This window comes from Salvia splendens, chromosome 2, assembly GCF_004379255.2.
Source record: "Salvia splendens isolate huo1 chromosome 2, SspV2, whole genome shotgun sequence".
NCBI lineage: Eukaryota > Viridiplantae > Streptophyta > Magnoliopsida > Lamiales > Lamiaceae > Salvia > Salvia splendens.
The window spans coordinates 4,176,317-4,200,484 of record NC_056033.1 but is presented as its reverse complement, the minus strand read 5'-3'; the positions used below and the strand labels follow the sequence as shown (position 1 = coordinate 4,200,484).

Genomic DNA, 24,168 nt, shown 5'->3' with positions numbered 1-24,168 from the left:
AATAAAAATGGATTAGATATTATCAAAATAAATTCTATATGAAGTATATCTTAAATATAATTTGGACTTCGAGATTTTTCAGTTTGGAAAAACCAACCCGAATTGGCGTTACATCTATGATTGATGGCTGCTTAGTAGAAACAGGCATGGGACTGAATCATGGTTTATGTAGCGTAAATCAAAGGGAATGTTGACTACTCTTGCAGCTAGATCTTGCATCAAAAGCATACATAAGATGCCATAAATATAATTTTAAAGATTGCCCAAATTGGGAAACAAAAAGAGACAAAACTATATGGAGGGTGCAAGATAAATGAGGTGTCGGATGATCGATTATGATGTAAGGGTGTGGAAATAATGTGTTAGTTTGATGTAGTTTACTTGTGTTTAGGTTAAGTGAGATTGGGAATATGTTGATTAAGTATAACGTAATTGGTAAAATGTTTCTACTCTAATCAATAGGTCGGAAGTATAACGCAATTGGTAAAATGTTTCTACTCTAATCAATAGGTCGGTAAAGAGAGACTGTATTCCAGTAGAATGAGACCATTGCTAATCAAGACTCTTAACTTTTGTCTTATTACAGATTAAACTCTTAACTTTTTAGGAGTAATTTTTTTTTTTTTTGCCTTTTTTGTGAATTCAATAGTGTAGAGTTTTGAGCATGCTGAAAAAGTGATGGTGTGAGGCATGAATGCTGCTAGTCAACTAACCTCACCTAAATAAATTTGGTTATTGCTCCTGTTAAATTAGCATGGAGATTAGGTAAATCGTTGTTGTAACGTTTCACTTTTTTCAGTGCTATGTCTACAAATAATAATAATAACAATAATATTTTCTGAAGGCAAATAACAAGATAGTTGCAATTTGAAATTATTAAAAGTCAACTATACTCCTAAGGTAATAAAGAAAAGAGTGATAGTGTGAGTAAATAAGTAAATTGTAATTTTGACTGAATACTTTATTATAGCTTCGAAATGTTATTCTTTCATATAAAAATGTTTTTCAAATTATGAAATTATCTGGTAAATATGGAGCCGAAGTGAATTTAATTATGTGTTAGAATATCTCGATTGGCAATAGATTAGTTTTATTCGTTAGGTGTGATTGCATGATGGTTTATCCAAGCAATAATTGTGTGTTTAATTGTATTTTTGCACAAGATAATTCAACTCTAAATAAGTGTAGCTATACCCACTTTTAAATACTAAAATCATAATTCTACTTACTACTTCTGCAGGCTGGTCAATACTAGTAAATTTTGTGCAATAATTTACACATAAAATGGGTGGTGGGGAGCATAAATTGGAAAAAAACTTGAGATAGAATTTTAAAGAATAAATAAGAGAATTTATTTGACTTGTACTAATTTGATGGATGCAACTTGGCCGACCTCTGAGTGAATGGACTTGGAATTTGGAAACCACATCACACGATAATGAATAATTCTTGCACATAAATTTTAATGATAAATTACACTATAAAACTTTTCCATATCATAAATAAAAGAACCTACATTTGGTCCAAAAGAAACATGAAAAAGTCACACAACTCTATCTTACTTTCTCACAAGAAAAAGCCCTAAAAATCATCCATAGTGATGGTGATGCCACTATCAATGGACTTAAAATAGATTGCCCAATTAATACGATTGGTTGATTATTTTTACATTTCAACATAAATGCTTTTGCACCAAGTGCAAATAGGGCTAATAATTTTTAACGTATAGAATAATTTGAAAATATAGATTTTTAGAAGGTAGACCAAAGGAAATGTGATTGTTTAACTAGAGCCATAGGTGTTAAATGTTATACTAGTTCATAATGCAAGCTAGTTTAGAAAAATGTAGACATAATTTTTCTTAAGGAGGAGTTAAAAAATGTGTTTTAGGCCATAGTATAATTCTTTAATAAAGTATAGTTCACAACTTTCATAGTGTTTTGTTGACTAGGCCAAACTATAATTCTTGAATAAAAGAAGTTAGAATGTGAAAATGGGCCAAAATTGTTATGACTCATTCTTTGGTTTGTCGAGATAAGTCATGCCTCACAACTACTTGTGACACCAAAAATCTCTCCTTGACGACCTCAAGTCATGGTTTGAAAATTATCATGGGACCTTCATGAGCAAATTTATATCTTACGCCCTAAAAGAAAAAAAAAAGAGAGGAAGTTTTGCTACTAGTTGATTTGGGTTCAACTTTAAAAAATGTTTCATTTTGATATTCAAATGTTATAAATGACACAAGAACAATAATAACAATAGTAATAAATCATCAATTAGCAAATTTACTCATTTCTTAATAATAACAAAGTCTTAAACCACTAAATCATCAATTAGTAAATTTACTCATTATTTTTATAATAACAAAGTCTCAAACTGAGGAGGTGGTGAGTAAAAGTCCATAATACATCAATCCCATGAACAAAATCCCAAAAACAGCAAAAAGAAATAAAATAAAACAACTAACTAGTAAACTCAAACCTAACATAAAAGTTGAAATGATTGTTTAATTTCCAGAATATAGTATAAGCATAAAAAAGGCACATAGTTCACACACTTGGTAGGAAGGAAAAGAGAAATGGTATATTCTCCAAATTACTTGTTTGGCTACTTTGCATACACTTTCTTTTCTCTCATATCTCTTTAGAGGAAAAGCGAGCAATCTAAAAGGGTGAAGAACATTTTTTAAACCACTACAAGTGTGACATTTTGTGTATATATTTATGTATTTATATATCTATGCACAAAGATATCCAAAGATTACTATTTACTCACTGATATAAACGATATATACATTTAATTATAAATCAGTATGACATTGACATTAGACGGTGTTTATTCGGATCTTATAAATTTATATACTCCATTTGGTTGCATGTTTGTAACAACGTTCATGGTTTTTTTTTAATATTTGAATTTAAATTTTGACAAATTTGAGATTATTCCCTCATTTTCATTCCAAATCATTATATAATAGGGTGTTGGTATAATAATACTAGTATTTGTTTTTTCTACCATTTCTTCTCTCTCAATTTCTTATGAAAAAAAATGAAATAAAAAATAATTACATTCTTAAGATTTGTTTATAAACCTTACACTTGGTGACTTGGGATATGTATAGTATATGGAGTATTTTGTGTCCGTATAGTAATTAAACAACGTATTTATTCTTGTAAAGGACTTTGTCGACGAAGAGTGATATAACATTTTAATTATATTAGTATGAATTTCACATTTGTAAGATTTTGAGGTAACTGTTTAATGTCCATAATAGTGAAATGAAATCGACACATCTTACAGAAATTATGGAGTAGTAATATTTATTAGCTATTTTGATAGACCTTCTAAAGTGTGCCATATAAAATCCAACTATACCTTTTATTATTAGCCAAATAATACATTAAAAAGTGCTAATATTATAAATCATGTATTGAAACGAAACATAGTCGATAATCGCATCTTTGAAACCAAAAATAGTTCGTAATTCCATCTAAATAATGTATGTCACTACATCTCCTATAGGTGGATGACTATTATTCATCCTTTCAATTTATTTTAAAAGAGCATAATCCACACAATTTTCATTTATTTCCCAAGTTTAATCAAGAATTATTATTGATTGGCTACCCAAAAATCCAAAGTTCAATTGTCATTTGATGCCAAACAAATTTATTTTTCCTAGCATTAATTACTGCAACCAACAGTATTCCATAGACTGAGGCCATGACACAAGAAACCCCAAAACTTTGCTTTTTCTGTCCTCAAATTTCCAGTTTCTATATTCAATCATAAATAATTGATAAATCATTAAATCCCTATTTATCAAAACGCAGAATTCTGTTAGGCATAAACAGTGAAAGTAAACATAACCCCAAATAAATGAGAATCAAAACTTATGTGATTTCTGTATTAATGCAAACAGTCATATTCAAATGCAACTTTACGTTGCAACTTTAATTTCTTTTTACCTCAAAATTCAACCGTCATTGCTTTACGTTGCAAACGAATTCCGCATCAGAAACCGCCGAAATCGCGATTTGGCTTCCTTCATCGTCGTCAGCCGGCGCCGGGAGATTCAGATCTATGCTCAAAACTTGAGAAATTCTCGATGAATTCTTCTCAATCGAGTTGCGATTCGTCGAAATCGCCGCAGCGCCGATGAAGTGCGATCTCTTGTGGCCGCCAAGCGCCTGCCCCGACGAGAAAATCCTGTCGCAGAAGGGGCACTGGTGTATCTTAACCCCACTGCTCTTCTCCGGCAGCGGCGGCGGTGCGGTGGCGGCGGATTTGATTTTTTTGTGGCTGGCTCTGTGGCCGCCGAGCGCCTGATAGGAGCGGAACAGCTTGTTGCACTCCTCGCACCTGTATCTCCCTCTGATTTTACTCTTCATCGCCATTTTCTTCGATTCCTCTTCCTCGTCTCCTTCGTATCCCCTGCCAATCTTCTGCCGCCACGTGTCTCTAGAAAGCATCATCAAGCAGTGCGCGACGTGCTCCTCCGGCGTCGTATCGGAGATCGAGCTCAACGGCGACGACTGCTCAAAATCAGATGCTCTCGATTCCTTCACGCGCTTCGACCTCCTCCAGATTTTCAAGGACTCCGTCTCGCTCTCGCCGTCCTGCACCACGAACTCGCGACGACCCGCCGCGTTTTTACGCTTATCTCTCAGCACGTAGCTCGACATTAGCCCTTCCTCGCTCTCCTCATCGGAGGAAGACGAAGAAGTTTGAAAATCATGCTCGATTTCGATTTCTCCACTTTCCTGCTCCAAATCCTTCCCCTCTGCGTAAAACTTCATCATGTGAGATCTCATGTGGCCGCCTAGAGCTCTCCCGTTCGCGAAGCTTCTGTAACAGAGCTTGCATCTGTGTTTCTTATCCATCACAGAAGAATTCCAACGGGTCACGCAGTGAGCGTGTTTGTGTGTGTTAATGGAGTTGGGATAGTTTGCTTTTGCTCTGTGGAATTTCAAGTACAGAGAGTGTGGAAGCTAAAAAGAGTAGGTGACAAGCATTCTTCCACCCAGGGAAAATATATACACCTCAAATATCTCTGTGACAAAATATAAAGGAAAATTTTAGAAATAAAGACTACTGTATATTTTTATTTGAAACGGCAAGCACAATTAATTAGAAACCCAAATATCTAATAAAAACACGATTTTCACAAACATGTAACCTTTGCAATAAATTCCCCTAAATCGATCTTTATTTATTTCTTTCCTTCCTTAAATGCCCTTGATTTTTCGGAACTTACGAGGGCATTCTCGGAACTGAATGGAGGTTACCATGGTATTTAATTTAATATAATTTGCTTTTATGCAAGTCAAGCAAACTGCCTGAAATTTTTTAGCTTTTTCCATAAATAATGATAGTTGACTCGACGCACGAACATAAAAAGCATCTCGTTCTATTTCCAATAACGGAGTAAGTTTTAATTTTATTTTTCTAGTGAAAAACTTGACTTTATTAGAATTTCATTGTGATTAGCCTAAAATTAGATGCGTCACGATTTGAGTGGGTGTGGGAGGAGCAAAAATTAAGTGCATTTAGTTTTGGCATGCCCACTTGACCAAAAGTGGGATTACGCATTTAATCGAATAATTAATTAATATTAGGGAAATTTGTGGCAATGAATAGTTGCTCTTATTTAGAGGCGATTTGGCTTTATTTTTGGATCGTTGAGGTTGAAATTACTGGTGGGAGAAGGTGGGGAAATAATCCTTTCAGAACGGAGCTTTGTAGGAAAGTAATTGCCTTTTTGTTAGGGAAAATGGTGGACCTAATTAGAGATATATAGATCACATCAGTCCCAGTTTTTTAATATAATTAATTATTATTCAATTACATGATTTATATCTATGAATCTTATATATGTTGAATTTGCACAATATACACCAATTATAGTATGATAGTATATTTTTTTTTCCGAGAGTAAATCTATGGCATTTTTAATTGAATGGTGGGGGCTTGAATTTAGTAGTGTAAAATCTTCAGTCACACCACGTGCTTAGTTAATTAGGTTCTTAATTACGCTTCCGTGCCTAGTTTTTATCGAAATTACTTTTAGTATGCTTAAAACAATGTGATAATTTCGTTGTACATTTAATATTGCATTGAAATATTTTGATGGATTGGAGTAATTGGTAGCCCAATGGAAATAGAAGGTACACACACACCTTAACTAGGATTTGAATTTCAAATAACAAAAAAGTACTCCTAGAGAAAAAAAAAATAGCCCGCAAAGGATTTTTAATTTGTTTTATTTCTGTAATATTGTGAGAAATAGAGAAGAGATTTGTAGGAAAATTTACCATTTTAATTTATGTTACACAAAATTAAAAATAATAAAGTAAAATTTAATGCATGTGAAAGTGTGGATCAGCAGCGTGATAAACTGGATACAAATTCATGAAGGTTCCTTTTGAGAACACATTCCTCAAGATTAAAATGGCAGCATATATATCTGTATTTCAATCTATACAAAGTTGAGCTTTTTTTTAATATCGAATTACAGTTATCTCTCTTCATGACAGGTATCCAAACCTGTGGAAATGTATGTACTTATATAAGTATTTTTTGGAAATTTTTCATAATAATGTATTGATCCCTCCGTTCTATGACAGTAAATGTATGTTGTTACTAGAACTAGTGTTATCACTCGTGCTATGCAAGGGACAAATGATTTTCAAATAATAAAGATATATTAACGGCTAAATATATTAAAATAAAAAGTTAGAGTGGAGAATATGAATATAATAAGACAAAGGATAAATTGGAAATATGCTTCCATTTCAGAAAATGTAATAAGACATTAGAAAAATATGTGTTATAGTTGAATAAAAGAAGCATATGGTATATAACACTTTATTAGATGTATTTATATCCTTACACTATATATTTGGAAAACACAAAAGTAAAAAATTATGTATAAATTTGATCATGATAACATAGTACTCCCTCCGTCCACTATAAGCGATTAACATGTTTTTGGGGCATCCCACTGAAAATCTATTAAAAGAGTAAATGACTCCACTACTATGTAATGTACTAAAATGATAAAATGACTCCACTACTATGAAACGGAGGAAGTAGTTTTAAACGAAATAAAATATGAGTGTTAATAAGTTAGTTGAGTATGAGGTTCACTACAAAAGATGGTAAAAGTAAAATGTGGCAAATTTTTAGGGACGAACAAAATGAGAATAAGTGACAAATTTTCAGGAATATGGACAGTAGTATTTTTTATAGAATTTTAGTAATTCAAGAGATTTGGTGTCTTTAAAGAATTTTCATAAGTTAATATATGAAAATATAAACACAATTTGTAAACAATTGAGTATGTATTAATAACGAAATAATTTTACTTCCAGGTATTAATTACTTTGAAGTTACGTTAGATAATTTATTTATAATTAAGTTTCAATTATATATGTGATGCGATATTTTAGAGTTCTTAATCAATGTATAAAGATTATCAAGTTCAATTATTTAAACTCTAATAATACTACACTACTGCAAGAATACAGTATCGTAGTAGTATTTCAAGTGTCGATCCACAGGGAGGCGAGATTGCTTACACTTAATATGACTACACAAAGCATATAAAGATTTTGTTTTGATTTTGAAATGGTTAACTAACTTAAGCTACTAAAATGAGATTTTTAACACGAGAAAGACAAGTCACTCCAAGTTGCTTTCTAAGCTTGCGTTGTTACACACCATTACAACGAACCATACGACGGGATTAAAATTATCAACCTAATCGCGTGCACTGAACATGTCTACGACGTATAGTTCACAGTCAGCTGAACACTTGTTCCATGAACCAGCTTTCAACGACATTTAATTCCTGCAGACGCGCGGGAACAAACGTCGTCTACTATAATTACTTACCTAATCCACTGTCAATTTATCCCCTGAACAGTTCTAAATCGATAGCATACCAACAAACGATCAATCCTAAGCTATGTTAAAGAGACGATAGTTAAGATTTAACAACACTACATCATTAGCCAAAAACGTAGCATTTTAATTATCAAACACATTGTTGGTATCGAACATACGATTCAAGGTGTTAAAACAAATGCACAAGCCTAGATTACAACTCGGAGCAACGAAGAGAGCCTAGCCTACACACATAGTAGAATGTAGAAATAAAACCATAGGTGTAATGCTCTCGTCGAGTGGAGTCGGGATTCGGGAATGGATGGTCGGAATAATGGCCGGAATGCCTTCCTTCTCTTCTTCCTCTCCTCCTTTCTCTCCCTCTGTCTTTTTCTATGTATCTCCCCCTCCTCTGATTCCTTTTTCGCTTATTTTTTTATACTCAACCGTCGACTAAACTGCCAAATCGCAGTTGCGCGACTGAAACGCCCGACCGGGCGAATTCAAAGGGTAGAAACGCCCGACCGGGCGAAGTGCTACTGGAGGTATCGTGGGGAAACGCCCGACCGGGCGTTTTGTGTCGTCAATAATCGCCCGACCGGGCGAACTTTCTGGAATCCTCATGCGTAACGCCCGACCGGGCGTTTTTGAAGCTCAGAAACGCCCGACCGGGCGAATTCCTTATCTCTGCATGCTTTGCCCATTTCACCTGCGAACTTCCAGCTTCCAACTCTCCTAAACTTCCCTACAAATACACTTTGATGAGTTACAAGTACATGGAAAGTGTGTAGTTTAGGGGGGAAAAGTATAAGAAATATGCTTCGCATCAAATACCCCCAAACTTAAGCTCTTGCTCGCCCCGAGCAAGATACATTTTAAGCACAAAAACTCAACCAAGTCTAACCCGCAAAGAGATTTTCATCAACAAGAATCATGCAGGGACGTGAGTGACAAGATCTAAACCCCCGACATTTCCAATCGAGATTTCCCACTCTCAAGAACAATCACTCATCCTCCTAGAACGTCAAGTTAAGGTGCACTTCAAAATAAGTCCAAGCATGCGATCAAACAACTCAAACCATCATCATCGACTCATCAAGCACTACTAATCACATAGACACACGGATTTCAAACCGAACTTCTTTAACTCTACCAAGTTATTTACACAACATCCACAAGCATCAACGATAAGGTCCAAAGTCTTGTTTCAAGGTTGTAATGGGGCTAGGGACGAGGTAGGATCAATATGGATAGTGAGCTCAAAGGCTACACATTTGAGTGCCAAAATCTTCCCTCCTACAACATCCTTCCAACGATCGAACAACCAAAATTTTACAACCCAACTCACACTCCCCCAAACTTGAGATCTATTCTAGACAAGATTACATCAAACAATTGTCGAAGCTCTATCTTTATTTCATCAACTTATTATTTCTTTTTCTTTTTCTGTTTTTGTAAAGACCTCGACTTTTGCGAATTTGGAGGTCGTCTTTTTTTTTTTTCTTCTAAGAACTTCATTCTTTTCACGTTACATCAAGTCTAGAGAAGTCTACTCTTTACAGTCCACCACCCCCACACTCACAACTCAAAACACCCAGCTCAACTTGTATTTAGCACCCAAATAGTAGCAAGGTCTATTGATGAGGCTAAAATTAGGCTTATTTAAGTAGCTAAGTGTTTGGCTAAGTGTTTACACAAAGAATAGGTAATTAAGCTCAAGGTGGCATCTAGGGGATCATTTGATGGACTAGGCATGTGATCATTTGGCCATAGAGTTCATCCTAGTGCCTTATCCTCCCAAATCGTTAACACAAACGAACGCAAGCACTTCACTCGATAAAGCAAATCAATCCAACATAATTTCCACAAGTCATGCGATTTTCATACTCTCCTCAACTTAAGAAATCGGATGTAATCACAACATGCTCTTTCAAATAAATTCATGCACCCATTCCATTCATCCTAAGCTTCAAAGTTCAAGTAAAATTAAGCACGAATTCCTAACCAGAAAGCCGAAGATAAAGCATGCACCCGTCAACTACATAGATTCAAAACATCTTTATCACGCAAAACACCCAAAAACATACATCACAAATCATTCATAACCCCCCCAAACTTGAATGCATCATTGTCCTCAATGCATGCAAAGAAGACAAATAAAGTAAAGGGAAAGGAAACTCCCCCAAACTTGGCATGACGTCCATAATGCATTCGGGTGGGAGGGTGGGTGTATATCTCTTTGTGGGTGTGCTTCCTCTTAAGCTCCAACAAATGTCACATCTCCATGTTGCTCCTACAAAAAGAAACAAAACCTACAAAAAGAAACACTCAATTCAAAAAAAATGTTAGAGGAAAGAATTGAGCAAACAAAACCTCCAACATAAGAAAACAAAAATAAAAGAAAAATAAAAACTTGGGTTGCCTCCCAATCAGCGCCTTTGTTTATAGTCGTTGGCTCGACTTTCTTCATCCTTGATCTACACTTTTGGCTCCACCAGAGAAGCCACTTCTCTTGCCTCCATGCCACTTTCAACTCCAACATAAGCCTTCAAGCGTTGGCCATTCACCTTCCAAATAGAATCACTCTTCTGATCTCGAATGTCCACAGCACCATAGGGGTACACCTTGTGCACCACATAAGGACCCCACCATCTTGACTTGAGCTTGCCCGGAAACAGTTTGAGCCGAGAATTATATAAAAGGACCAGTTGTCCTTCATGGAAATGACGAGGCTTGATGGCTGCATCATGAATCTTCTTCGCACGCTCCTTGTAGAGATCAACGCTCTCATAAGCATGAAGCCTAAACTCGTCCATTTCGTTCATGTCAAACATTCTCTTCTCGGCTGCAGCATCATAATCCAAGTTGAGCTTTTGCAAAGCCCAATAAGCTTTATGCTCCAGTTCTACCGGCAAATGACAAGCTTTTCCAAAGACCAACTTGTATGGCGAAGTTCCAATCGGGGTCTTATAAGCCGTTCGATATGCCCACAAAGCATCATTTAACTTTTGAGCCCAATCCTTCCGAGATGGCCTTACCACTTTCTCTAGCACCCGCTTAATCTCACGATTGGAGACTTCAACTTGACCACTTGTTTGGGGATGATAAGGGGTAGCAACCTTGTGTTGGACACCATACTTTCCTAGGAGGTTATCAAATAACTTATTGCAAAAATGAGTTCCTCCATCACTGATTATAGCCCGTGGTGTTCCAAAGCGGTTAAAGATGTGATTCTTGGTGAACTTCAACACCACTTTGGCATCATTAGTTGCCGAGGCCACTGCCTCCACCCACTTGGACACATAATCAACAGCTACGAGAATGTACTGTTGCCCATTAGACTTGGGAAACGGTCCCATGAAGTCTATTCCCCAAACATCAAAGAGTTCAACCTCGTGAATGTTATTCATCGGCATTTCATTTCTCCACGAGATATTGCCGGTTCTTTGGCAACTGTCACATCTCTCTACATAGGCTTTTGCATCCTTGAAGATCGATGGCCAAAAGAATCCGGACTGAAGCACTTTAAAAGCCGTTCGTCGTGCTCCAAAGTGGCCGCCATACAACGAATCATGGCATGCAGACAAAATCTGAAGGTGCTCATGCTCTCCAACGCACCTACGAATAACTCCATCACTACAAATGCGGAAGAGAAACGGATCTTCCCAAACATACGTGCGGGTGTCACTCAAAAATTTCTTCTTTTGGTTAGAAGACAACCCTTCTGGTATAATGCCCGTGACAAGGTAGTTCGCCAAATTGGCAAACCACGGCACATATGTTTCCCGAGCCTCCACTTGCAACACTTTCTCGTCGGGAAATTTCTCATTTATCCTTTTCTTTCTTTCATCCTCCGTCTCTTCCAATCCCTCTAGTCTAGAGAGATGATCAGCTACCAAGTTCTCGGTCCCCTTTTTGTCTTTAATCTCCACGTCAAACTCTTGTAGTAAGAGAATCCATCTCACCAACCGAGGCTTTGCATCTTTCTTATTCATCAAATATTTGATAGCTGAATGGTCCGTGAACACTACCACCTTCGTGCCAAGTAAATATGCCCGAAACTTCTCAAAGGCATACACTACTGCTAACATTTCCTTCTCCGTCGTGGTGTAATTCAATTGAGCTTCATTGAGTACTTTGCTAGCATAGTAGACGGCGTGTAGGACCTTGTCTCTCCTTTGGCCTAGAACGGCCCCCACAGCATAGTCTGAAGCATCACACATTAATTCAAATGGCTTCGACCAATCCGGTGTGATAATAATAGGTGCTTCGACTAGCTTTTTCTTCAACAATTCAAATGCCTCAAGGCATTTCTCATCAAAGACGAACTTGACATCCTTCTCAAGTAAGTTGCAAAGTGGCTTTGCAATCTTTGAAAAATCTTTTATAAACCGTCGGTAGAATCCCGCATGACCAAGGAAACTACGGATGCCCTTCACATTCGTTGGGGGAGGTAACTTCGAGATCACATCAATCTTCGCCTTATCCATCTCCAACCCCAACTCCGACACCTTGTGTCCCAACACTATGCCCTCCTTGACCATAAATTGACACTTTTCCCAATTTAGCACGAGATTTGACTCCTCACATCTTTGTAGGACCCGTCTCAAGTTTTCTAAGCAAAAGTCAAATGAGGATCCAAAGACGGAGAAATCATCCATGAAGATCTCCATGATATCTTCATTCATATCGGAAAAAATTGCCATCATGCAACGTTGGAATGTAGCCGGTGCATTACACAAACCAAAAGGCATCCGGCGGAAGGCATAAGTTCCAATAGGACATGTGAATGTCGTCTTTTCCTGATCTTCCGGGGCAATTGCAATTTGATTGTACCCCGAGTATCCGTCTAAGAAGCAATAGTGGGAATAACCCGCAATCCTGTCGAGCAACTGATCTAAGAATGGCAACGGAAAGTGATCTTTTCTCGTCGCTGTGTTCAACTTTCTATAGTCCATGCAAACTCTCCATGAGTTCACCAATCGAGTTGCTAACACTTCATTCTTTTCATTGACAGTCACGGTTATTCCCCCTTTCTTCGGTACACATTGCACCGGGCTAACCCACTCACTATCAGAAATGGGGTAGATCATCCCATATTTCAACAATTTTTTCACCTCTTTTTCAACCACTTCTTGCATGAGTGGGTTCAACCTTCTTTGTCTTTCTCTTACCGGCTTAGCTCCCTCTTCCATCAAGATTTTGTGCATGCATATAGCGGGGCTAATCCCTTTGATGTCGGCAATGGACCATCCTAGAGCTTTCTTGTGTGACTTCAGTAGCTCTATCAACTTCAATTCTTCTTCATCATTCAACATCGCCGATATCACAACCGGTAAAGATTCATCCTCACCAAGGAATGCGTATTTCAGATTTGTCGGGAGTGGCTTCAATTCTAGCTTTGGTGGTACTTCAATTGAAGGCTGCACATCCGCCACGAAAGTATCCACCACACATTCATTCTCGAGACTTGGTTGATCAATTTGAGCATCCTCACTTTCATCAAAATCAAAATCAACTTTAATTGTCGAACCAAAGTCTCTTTCCAAGCTCCCCTTATCATAAACGCTTCCTTCTATACTTGCCGAGCAACGCATCTTGTCAAAGATACACTTGTCGAGGACATCAACTCTAAAACACGCTTTTGCATCACTAGGATGCCTCATCGCTTTCTCCACATTAATGGTCACTTGCTCACCATTAATTCTAAACGTGACTGAGTTGTCCTTTGCTCCTAGCAACACGTCCCCTGTGGCAAGAAACGGTCTGCCAAACAGAATTGGCACCTCTTTGTCCTCAGGCATATCCAATACTATGAAATCAACGGGGATGACGAACTTATCTACCTTGACCAAGACATCCTCTACTATTCCTGTGGGCTTCACAATGGAGTGATCATCCAATTGTAGAGCAATGTCGATGGGCTCCATTCTGTTCTCCAGTCTAATGGCACGTGCTGTTTTCAACGCCATCAGTGAGATCCCCGATCCTTGATCTAATAGGCATTTTATGAAGATTGTATTCCCGATCTCACAAGGAATCACACAACTTCCGGGATCCCTCTTCTTCATTGGCATCATTCCCGAAATCAATTGTGAGCAATTCATGCTCAATGCCACTATCCCCTCATCTTGAAGTTTCTCCTTATTTGCCATCATGTCCTTGAAGAACTTGGAGAACTTGGGGAAATTAGTGAAGAGATCCACTAATGAGACATCCACATTCACTTTCCGGATCACGTTCATCATCCACTCAAAGCTTTTCTCTTTAGGGACCCTCTTCTTCCTCTTGGGTGGATATGGTGGAGGAGGAATATGATCGGGGAAGTTGAACTTGCTTTTCGGATCTAGTGCTGGACTTGTCAATATCTTTTTCTTTGACTCCATTTCCACTATCTTCTTACCCTTCTCTTCTGCTGAACACTTTCCACTTGCATCGGATTCTTCACCATGTTCCTTGCTGCCGGATGCAGCCTGTTCTTGACCATGTTGGGCCCCCTGCACCAACGCGGGACTTCCCTTACATGCCTCGTCCGCCCCTGCGTGCGAGGAATGCAAGCCTAACATCTCATCCGCCCCTGCGTGTGAGATGCCGGAAGTACCTTGGCCGTCCATTGATGGTGTCGAATCCAACTCACGACCACTTCTCAAGACCACTGCCTTGCACTGTTCATTGCCTCTCGGATTAGGAATGGTATTGCTCGGGATGGTGTTAGGAATCCTCGTGTGTGATGCCGTGGCAAGCTGTCTAATCTGAGTCTCGAGATTCCTCATTGTCGCCTCCATCTGTCCAAACTTTTCCACTGTCTTGTCCTTGAAATTTTCGTTCTCCTTTTGACTCTTAGACATAAAAGAGAGAATCTGTCCCAACTGATCTTCGACTGATGGCTTCTTCTCATAACCCGGGGGTTGAGTATTGTTCCTCCATTGATTACCCGAGTTGTTGCTAGGACCAGCTTGATTCCATCCCGTTTGTTGAGGCCTCCAATTTTGCTAATTGTTGTATTGGTTGCCTTGATTGAACCCTTGGCGATTGTTGCCAATATAGTTCACATCCTCCACGGGAGGTCCTTGAAGACTTGGGCACTGATCAGTATGATGCCCGCCTTGGCACAACCCACATCTCATCACCGTCACAGCTTGGGGTTGAGGAGTCAGTTGAAGGGATTTAACTGCCTTTGTCATCGACGACATTTGAGTGCTAATGTCCGCCAGTTGAGCCTCAATTGCGGTCACTCTTTCCGCATCCTTTGTAGCACCAAATGTATCTCCTGCTCTATCAGCCCCTCGCCTTGGATTGTGCCAATTCCGTTGATTGTTGGCCAGCCTTTGAAACAAAGCCCTCACCTCATCGTGAGTTAGATCATCTAGGTTCCCATTCGAACCTGCAGTCACCAATCCCGTGCCTTCACTGTTGAGTCCCTTGTAGAACTTCAAAAGGTCATGCCCCGGAGCTAGTCCGTGACTTGGGCATTTCCTTATCAACTCCGTGAATCTCTTCCATGCCTCCGCGAAGGACTCATCATACTTCTGTCGGAATGAGGTGATCTCCTCTCTCAACTTCTCAATCTTCATTGGAGAGTTGTATTCCACAAGAAACAACGACTTCAACTCTTGGAAAGTTGCTATGTTGTAGCCCGGCAATGAGTCATACCACGCTCTTGCCTTCTCCCTCAATGAGAATGGAAATAAGGCCCTCTTAATCCGATGATGCTCCACATTTGGAGGTCTATGAGAGTTTGTCAGCTCGTAGAAGGCATTCAAATGGCTCACCGGATCTTCATCATCCCGTCCATGAAAAAGATTTCCTCCATTCACCAAACTGATGTAGTGAGGTGGAATGTTGACGTTGTCATTTGCGTAGGCACACTCCCCTGGGTACTCAATTCCCGATCTCAGAGTGTCGCCAAACCTCACCACGGGTGGTGGAATCTCATTGTTATCTGCCATTGATTCACCGTCTGAATCCTGATCCCTTTCTTCACCAAAGAGTCGGTTACTTCTGAATGGACTCGAATAGTCCGGGAAGATCTCAAACTCTGACCCTCTAACCTTACTTCTTCTTTGATAACAGAGTAGTCCAAACGGTGGTGTACCCTGTGATCGCGTGTGCATTCACTTTTTATTTTTTAATTTTTTTTTATTTTACCTACACAACAGAAAATACACCAAGCACAAGCACAATATAATTCCTATAACCGAAAGCGAGACCTCTCGATAACTTCGGGGTAAGTCCTATAAATCGTGTGTGCTAGTGTGCAAACAAAACTACCTAAAACTAAACTAAGAGTTAGCTAAATATTACCTAAAATAATACACTCCTTCGTCTTCAAGTCCGGACGTGGTAGATGACTATCACACCGTAGAACACGAACAATGTACCTAAAAAACTCAAAAAGAAAAATCAAACAAAACGAAATAAAAACTAAAACAATTAAGCATAAACAAGCTATTGCCTCCCCGGCAACGGCGCCAAAACTTGATGCGATATTTTAGAGTTCTTAATCAATGTATAAAGATTATCAAGTTCAATTATTTAAACTCTAATAATACTACACTACTGCAAGAATACAGTATCGTAGTAGTATTTCAAGTGTCGATCCACAGGGAGGCGAGATTGCTTACACTTAATATGACTACACAAAGCATATAAAGATTTTGTTTTGATTTTGAAATGGTTAACTAACTTAAGCTACTAAAATGAGATTTTTAACACGAGAAAGACAAGTCACTCCAAGTTGCTTTCTAAGCTTGCGTTGTTACACACCATTACAACGAACCATACGACGGGATTAAAATTATCAACCTAATCGCGTGCACTGAACATGTCTACGACGTATAGTTCACAGTCAGCTGAACACTTGTTCCATGAACCAGCTTTCAACGACATTTAATTCCTGCAGACGCGCGGGAACAAACGTCGTCTACTATAATTACTTACCTAATCCACTGTCAATTTATCCCCTGAACAGTTCTAAATCGATAGCATACCAACAAACGATCAATCCTAAGCTATGTTAAAGAGACGATAGTTAAGATTTAACAACACTACATCATTAGCCAAAAACGTAGCATTTTAATTATCAAACACATTGTTGGTATCGAACATACGATTCAAGGTGTTAAAACAAATGCACAAGCCTAGATTACAACTCGGAGCAACGAAGAGAGCCTAGCCTACACACATAGTAGAATGTAGAAATAAAACCATAGGTGTAATGCTCTCGTCGAGTGGAGTCGGGATTCGGGAATGGATGGTCGGAATAATGGCCGGAATGCCTTCCTTCTCTTCTTCATCTCCTCCTTTCTCTCCCTCTGTCTTTTTCTATGTATCTCCCCCTCCTCTGATTCCTTTTTCGCTTATTTTTTTATACTCAACCGTCGACTAAACTGCCAAATCGCAGTTGCGCAACTGAAACGCCCGACCGGGCGAATTCAAAGGGTAGAAACGCCCGACCGGGCAAGTGCTACTGGAGGTATCGTGGGGAAACGCCCGACCGGGCGTTTTGTGTCGTCAATAATCGCCCGACCGGGCGAACTTTCTGGAATCCTCATGCGTAACGCCCGACCGGGCGTTTTTTAAGCTCAGAATCGCCCGACCGGGCGAATTCCTTATCTCTGCATGCTTTGCCCATTTCACCTGCGAACTTCCAGCTTCCAACTCTCCTAAACTTCCCTACAAATACACTTTGATGAGTTACAAGTACATGGAAAGTGTGTAGTTTAGGGGGGAAAAGTATAAGAAATATGCTTCGCATCAATATGCATCTTTCAATAAAATTTAGAAGGACCACTTTTCTATAAGACTACTCGAATTCATCAAGTTAAAGATTTATGTTACAATATATAACAATTTCCAATAATTATACCTATATTTTTAAATTAAAAATCTAATAAAAGGCAAAATAATAATATACAAATTTAATTACAAAAGAGAATTTAAATTAAAAGATATTATCATTATATTTAAAACATAAATATAATGATAATATAGCCATAACACCCAAATTGGAACTCTAAATTTTTAATCATAAAATTCATCACAAATAAAGCCCAAATAATACACTTCATAAACTAAAATACCAACACAAATAAAGCCCAAATAATACACTCCTTAAACTAAAATACCAACACAAATAAAGCCCAAATAATACACTCCTTAAACTAAAATACTAATACAAATAAAGCCCAATTAATACATTCCTTAAACTAAAATACCAACACAAATAAAGCCCAAATAATACACTCCTTAAACTAAAATACCAACACAAATAAACTCAAATAATAGTACTCCATAAATTAAACCCTATATGAAAAAGAAGCGCCTCGACTAAACCCAAATAATAGTAGTCTTTAAAACTACTCGACTACAACATCCTCCATTTTTTATTTATTTTTAGATAGTGAACCTACAACTTTATTATCGAATTCATCAAGTTAAAGATTTATTTTACTATATATACCAATTTCCAATAATTATACCTATATTTTAAAATTAAAAGTCTAATAAACGGCAAAATAATAATATAAAAATTTAATTACAAAAGAGAATTTAAATTAAAAGATATTATCATTATATTTAAACATAAATATAATGATAATATAGCCATAACACCCAATTTGAAACTCTAAATTTTTATAAATTTTTAATCATAAAATTCATCATGAACTAAAATACCAACACAAATAAAGCTCAAATAATACACTCCTTTAACTAAAATACCAACACAAATAAAGCCCAAATAATACACTCCTTAAACTAAAATACCAACACAAATAAAGCCCAAATAATACACTCCTTAAACTAAAATACCAACACAAATAAACCCAAATAATAGTACTCCTTAAACTAAAATACCAACACAAATAAACTCAAATAATAGTACTCCATAAATTAAACCCTATATGAAAAAGCGGCGCCTCCCTCTCCCTCTCCCGCAAATCGGCAATGCACTCTCACTCTCATCTCCCTCTTTCTCTCTCAATTGGAGGAATTGACTCGTGCATCGCCACCACGCCGGCAAGCCCATCAACCTACATTGCCGCCACGCCTTCCGCACTGCCTCGCCGCTCCTCCATCGCCCTTCCTCTGCCGGTCTCCTAGTCCGTATTCTTGCAGAAAATGACGTCCGACGATGAGGGAATAGAGAGAGTTATGCCTTAGGGTGTATTGTAGAACGGCAGCTGATTCTCCCAACACCCACTCCGCCGGTTTGCTCGCCCGGAGAAGACAGCCGAGGACGCAGCTGTCTCGGAGTTTGATCCCCGCCGCGGCTGCTACTCGCCATCATCAAACGCCGTCGTCTCCTGCAGCAGGTCGCTGGGGCAGCATTGCGCAGCCGCAGACTCGCAGCCTTGCCGCCGATCAGATCTTTTCACCTTCTTTTTCTTCTTCTCATCTTTCTCTCTAATTGCATTGAAGTATTGTTATTTGTTTCTGTGTTGGGATATATAGAGATTTTGTTTGTGTTGGTTTATATAGAAATTTTTTAAATAATTTAAAGATTGGCTGGTACGCTTTATCTATACTTGCAAGATTACAACTTTTTATTTCTTGAAAATCGTCGCACAGCTGTTATTCACTCAATTTTTCTCTCTTGGAAACTGCTGAAAATATAGGCTGCAGTATAAAAAAAATCAGAAAATAAACTCCAAATTTAGCCAACTGGATTTACCCAAAGTGCCCTCTCACATACTGTAATTTTTTCCCGCCAAAAAGGGTAAATTTGTCTTTTCACAGAACTGACACTTTAGATTGTGATAGATTAATGAATAAGTTAAATGGTATGAAAATAAAATATAAAATAAATTAAAATAATTAAATATTTAAAAAGAGAATAAAGTAACGAGATTAGGTATCTTGAATTTTGTCACGAAATGATTCAATTATGTATAATTAAATAATTTTAAAAAGAATACGACTCAATTGCACATACATATAAAATAAGTCTAACGGGATACAGTTGGGCGGTATCCATAAATTCCAAGAAGAGGAAGTGTATAGTATACGCATTAATCTTGGTTGACAATATTTATCCATCATGACAATTTATTCTCTAGTTCGCCCTTCATAGGAAGCATATATATTCAATACATTGACTTACCACAGCATAACTAAAGGTTGCTAATTTTCTCGATCAATCTTATTAATTTTGAATGATATATACTAATGCCCAACTACTCTGATTTATATGGTTTATAGGTGTTATAAATACAATTGAGATAGCACTGTGGCGTGTTCGCCTTCTTCTTTAGGTTAAGGCCAAAAAGTAATTCTTGATTAGAATTAGACGGTAGGTCCCACCTGTAGAGAATTCAATTCGTGTGTTCACTGAACAAGTTTTGGCCTCGTGTTTTAGAAAAAAACAGCTCTTTATTTGAGTGTGCTGACAAAAAAGCCCTCACTCTTCCATCGCAGGTCTCCCTTGTGTCGGAGTGTTCTTCTCTCTTCAATAAATTGGAGCATAAAAGAGAGGGGGAGGAAGAAAAATAAAGACCTCCGAATCTTATTTTTTTTCTTTTGTTTTCTGGGATTGAATTTTGTGGAAAGTTGTGAAAAGGCAAAGAAAGAGATGAGTGGGAAAAGAGTGATGAGAGCTCTATTTTACTACTGTGTTTTTGAAAATGGAGATGGTGCAGAAAGAAAGAGAAGGGAAAATGCAGGGAAATGGGATGAAGGTGGATCGGCGGTGGAGAGAAAATTGTAATGAACCACCAAGATTGAGGGTAAAATTGTAATCTTGCATCTATTTCTGGATGCACGTTCCAAAGCAAGATATAAAAACCACCAAGATCGCAATATTGTAATTCGGCCATTTCAGCAATGAACAGTGCGGGCCTAGCTATATTCAAGGGCCGTCAAGAAATTAGTCTGCCACACTGAACATATGAAATTGCCCAGATTTAGGGCCATTTCTTGACATAACCGGGAAAGCGAACACGCCCTTAAAAGAATTCTCGTGAAAATCAACCATGATCAGCATCATAAATCATTTACCAGAAAACAATGCATATTATTGGAAACGTGTATTCACAAGTCCAGTAATTACTTTTTTTTTAAATCTTGATGCACTATAAGACCATCCACTACGCGTCCCGCGCCTGGCTCGCTTCTCGTCCCAGAGGGACGGGTCCTCCGCGGGACGCGTTGCAGCGACCATCCCGTCCCTAGCCCGCGCCCGTCTTGTCCCGTAGCCCATCTCGTCGAGACACGGGACGCGCTGTCCCGCCACGCGCCAGCGACACGTGTCTCGTCCCCATGCGTGCGTGACGCCCACTCGCTGGCCCGCGAGTGGGCGTCGTCACTGATGACGCAATAATTCGTTTTTTTTTTAAATTCGACTTTTAATAAAAAAAATCAAACGGTAATATTACCGTTAAATTTTTATTTTCATTTTTTTAATTTTTTATATATTTTACTTTATAAATAATCCTATTTCATACTCATTTCAAACACAAACACACATCTATTCCTCTCAAATCCTCTCTATCACTCCAATTTCCATCTTCAATCAACTCAAACAAATGGATTCTTTTGAGCAAATGCGTCAATTAATGGAACAATCACTCGAAGAAGATCGACGACGAGAGGCGGAGGAAGCCGCGCCACCCCCACGACGCTCCCGGAAGTACATCAATCGGAACCGGGAGGAAGCCGCCGCACGGTTAGTACGCGACTACTTCTGCGATAACCCGATTTGGGGAGATACCTACTTCCGTCGCCGTTTTCGCATGCGGAATCCGCTATTTCTCCACATAGCGAATACTTTGGCGGCCAGGGAAGAGTTCTTCCGAGAAGGGTTCGACGCGGTCGGCCGTCCCAGCCACACGACGCTGCAAAAATGTATTGCAGCCATCCGGCAGCTTGCGACTGGACAAACGGCCGACATATTCGACGAATACCTGCACATCGGAGACACCACTGGGAGCATGTGCTTGCTCAACTTCTGCAGAGGCGTCCGGGCAGCCTTCAGTGACGAATTTCTCCGGAGGCCAACCACGGAGGATTGTCAGTTCCTCCTCAACCTGCACGAACAAGTGCACGGATTCCCCGGGATGCTTGGCAGTGTCGATTGCATGCACTGGCAATGGAAGAATTGCCCGGTGGCTTGGAGGGGGTCCTACACGAGCGGCCACAAAGGCACCCACCCAACCGTTGTACTCGAGGCCGTTGCCGACTACCGGCTTTGGATCTGGCACGCGTACTTCGGGGTTCCTGGCTAGAACAACGACGTAAACGTGCTCCAACAGTCCGACCTCTTTACACAAGTTTTGGATGGTAAAGCGCCGGCCATCAACTTCGTCGCCAACAACCGGCGTTATAAAATGGGGTACTATCTCGCCTACGGCATCTACCCGAAGTGGCCGACCTTCGTGAAGACGTGCGGCAGGCCTGCGAACCCAAAGCATGCTCTTTTTGCGCAGAAGCAGGAGGCTGCGCGCAAGGATGTGTAGAGGGCGTTCGGGGCGCGCTTCAACATCATCAAAGCCCCGGCTCGTTCGTGGTTCATGGAGAGCATGGTCGACATCATGTATACGTGCATAATCTTGCACAACATGATTGTCCGAGACGAAGGACCCGATGCGGGAAATTGGTTCGACCCCGAATCCCCCGGAAGCTCAACCGCAAGTAGTCCGCCGCGAAGTGGAGCGCATCCGTCTATACAAGAACGGTTGGCTATTTGGGCAAGGACACGCGACTCTAGCGCCCACACCCAACTCCAAGAGGATCTAATTGAGCACATTTGGGAAAACTTTGACGGAGCAGATTAAATTATGTCATTTTTATTTTTTTAGAATTTTAATTATGTCTTCGTTTTTTTTACTTTTAAGTTGTAATGTTGTTTTAATTTTAATAAAGTGTGTTTGTTTAAATTGAATTGGGTTGAAAAAAAAAATTATAAATGAAATTGAATGAATAGTAATTAAGGGACGGTTAAGGGACGGAGCGTTGCAGGTTCCGTCCCTTAGTTAAGGGATGGATGAAAAAAGGACAGTGGGGCCCTCAAATAGTGCTCAAATAGTAGTTAAGGGACGGTTTAAGAGACGGTATAGAGACAGCGTAGTGGATGACCTAAGTTCTTCATTAGTTACTTATTGGGCCAATATCAAACTTTGACCCATTACTCTGAGCCCAATTCATTGAGCATGACTGTAAATGGGTCCAGTTTTATGAGTACACATCAGCAAGTAGGGTTTGCTTTAAATCAGTGCATGAGAAAACCTCATTGAAAAATAAATATAGAGACATATACAGACAAAAAGTGCACGGAGTAGTATAATTTATTGGAGCATGTAACTTAATTGGGCCAGGCAAACACATCTAATTTTAATGGGCTAACAATGAAGCTGGAAAAGTCAGAGTTTTGGAATAACATAAAATTCTCATAAGAGTAGACTTGGAAAAAGAGCTAAGGAATCGACTCAAACATCATCAATTTTGGACAATCAAATATCGTCTCTGAGGGGTAAAAATGTCGCCAATCTATCTAGCTAATCCACCCACAACGCATCCATTCAATACCACATTCTGGCTAAACGGCTAGAATGGCATTTGTTGCATACGTTCTTATAAATGTATATTTTATTTTTTTATTTTTAAGTAAAATATTTATACAATTTTGAAGGTAACAAGTAAGGATACTTTATAAATAAAATAAAATAAAATAGAAATATATGGAATATAAAAGAAAAGAGTAGAATATTATAGAAAAATAGAAAATAGATTGGAAGTTATATAACATCTATATATGTGTGTGCTAGAATGCCAACCAAATAAAAATTAAAATTTGGTTGAAATCACCAATATTTTATCTTATAACATATTCCATCAGTCCCTCATATTTTGTCACATTTTTCCATTTTTGTCCGTCCCACAAAATTTGTCACATTTCACTTTTTATCATTTTTGTAGTGGACTTCACATCCCACTAACTTATTTTCACTCACATTTTATCATAAAACTAATACTTTAAAAGTAGGACTCACATTCTACTAATTTTTTCAACACACTTTACACTACATTTCTTAAAATTCCTGTCCGATCAAATTGTGACAAAATTTGGGGGACGGAGGGAGTAACTATATAAAAACTACATTATTTAGTTTATGATATATGGATAATATTTGAACAATTAGGAATAAAACATTTTGCGAGGCGTCAAAGAAAAGATAAATGTAGATAGGTACTGAGACAAATTACTAAAAGGAATCAAGTAAATATTCCCTTAGTGTAGTGTTATTATTGTGCATTCTTATAATTTATAAGTAAAGAGTATTA

At 38.5% G+C, this 24,168-nt stretch overlaps 2 protein-coding genes and 1 non-coding gene across 3 annotated transcripts; 1 reads left to right on the top strand and 2 right to left on the bottom strand.

Annotated features, from left to right (window-relative positions):
- Positions 1-3,863: 3,863 nt before the first annotated feature.
- Positions 3,864-5,163, bottom strand: LOC121770058 (zinc finger protein ZAT4-like). The gene has a single exon (XM_042166857.1). The coding sequence runs from the start codon at positions 4,884-4,886 to the stop codon at positions 3,987-3,989; it is 900 nt and encodes a 299-aa protein (XP_042022791.1). The 5' UTR covers positions 4,887-5,163; the 3' UTR covers positions 3,864-3,986.
- Positions 5,164-14,882: 9,719 nt separating this feature from the next.
- On the bottom strand, positions 14,883-15,839 carry LOC121760559. Its single transcript, XM_042156204.1, has one exon. It carries the CDS (start codon positions 15,837-15,839, stop codon positions 14,883-14,885), a length of 957 nt encoding a protein of 318 aa, XP_042012138.1.
- LOC121793207 lies at positions 15,346-15,452 on the top strand. The gene has a single exon (XR_006049045.1). It is a non-coding gene; the product is annotated as a small nucleolar RNA R71 (small nucleolar RNA).
- Positions 15,840-24,168: the final 8,329 nt, after the last annotated feature.

Excerpts from the sequence above, each read along its gene's own strand:
- LOC121760559 (XM_042156204.1), bottom strand. The coding sequence starts at position 15,839 with ATGGCAGATAACAATGAGATTCCACCACCCGTGGTGAGGTTTGGCGAC.
- LOC121770058 (XM_042166857.1), bottom strand. The coding sequence starts at position 4,886 with ATGGATAAGAAACACAGATGCAAGCTCTGTTACAGAAGCTTCGCGAAC.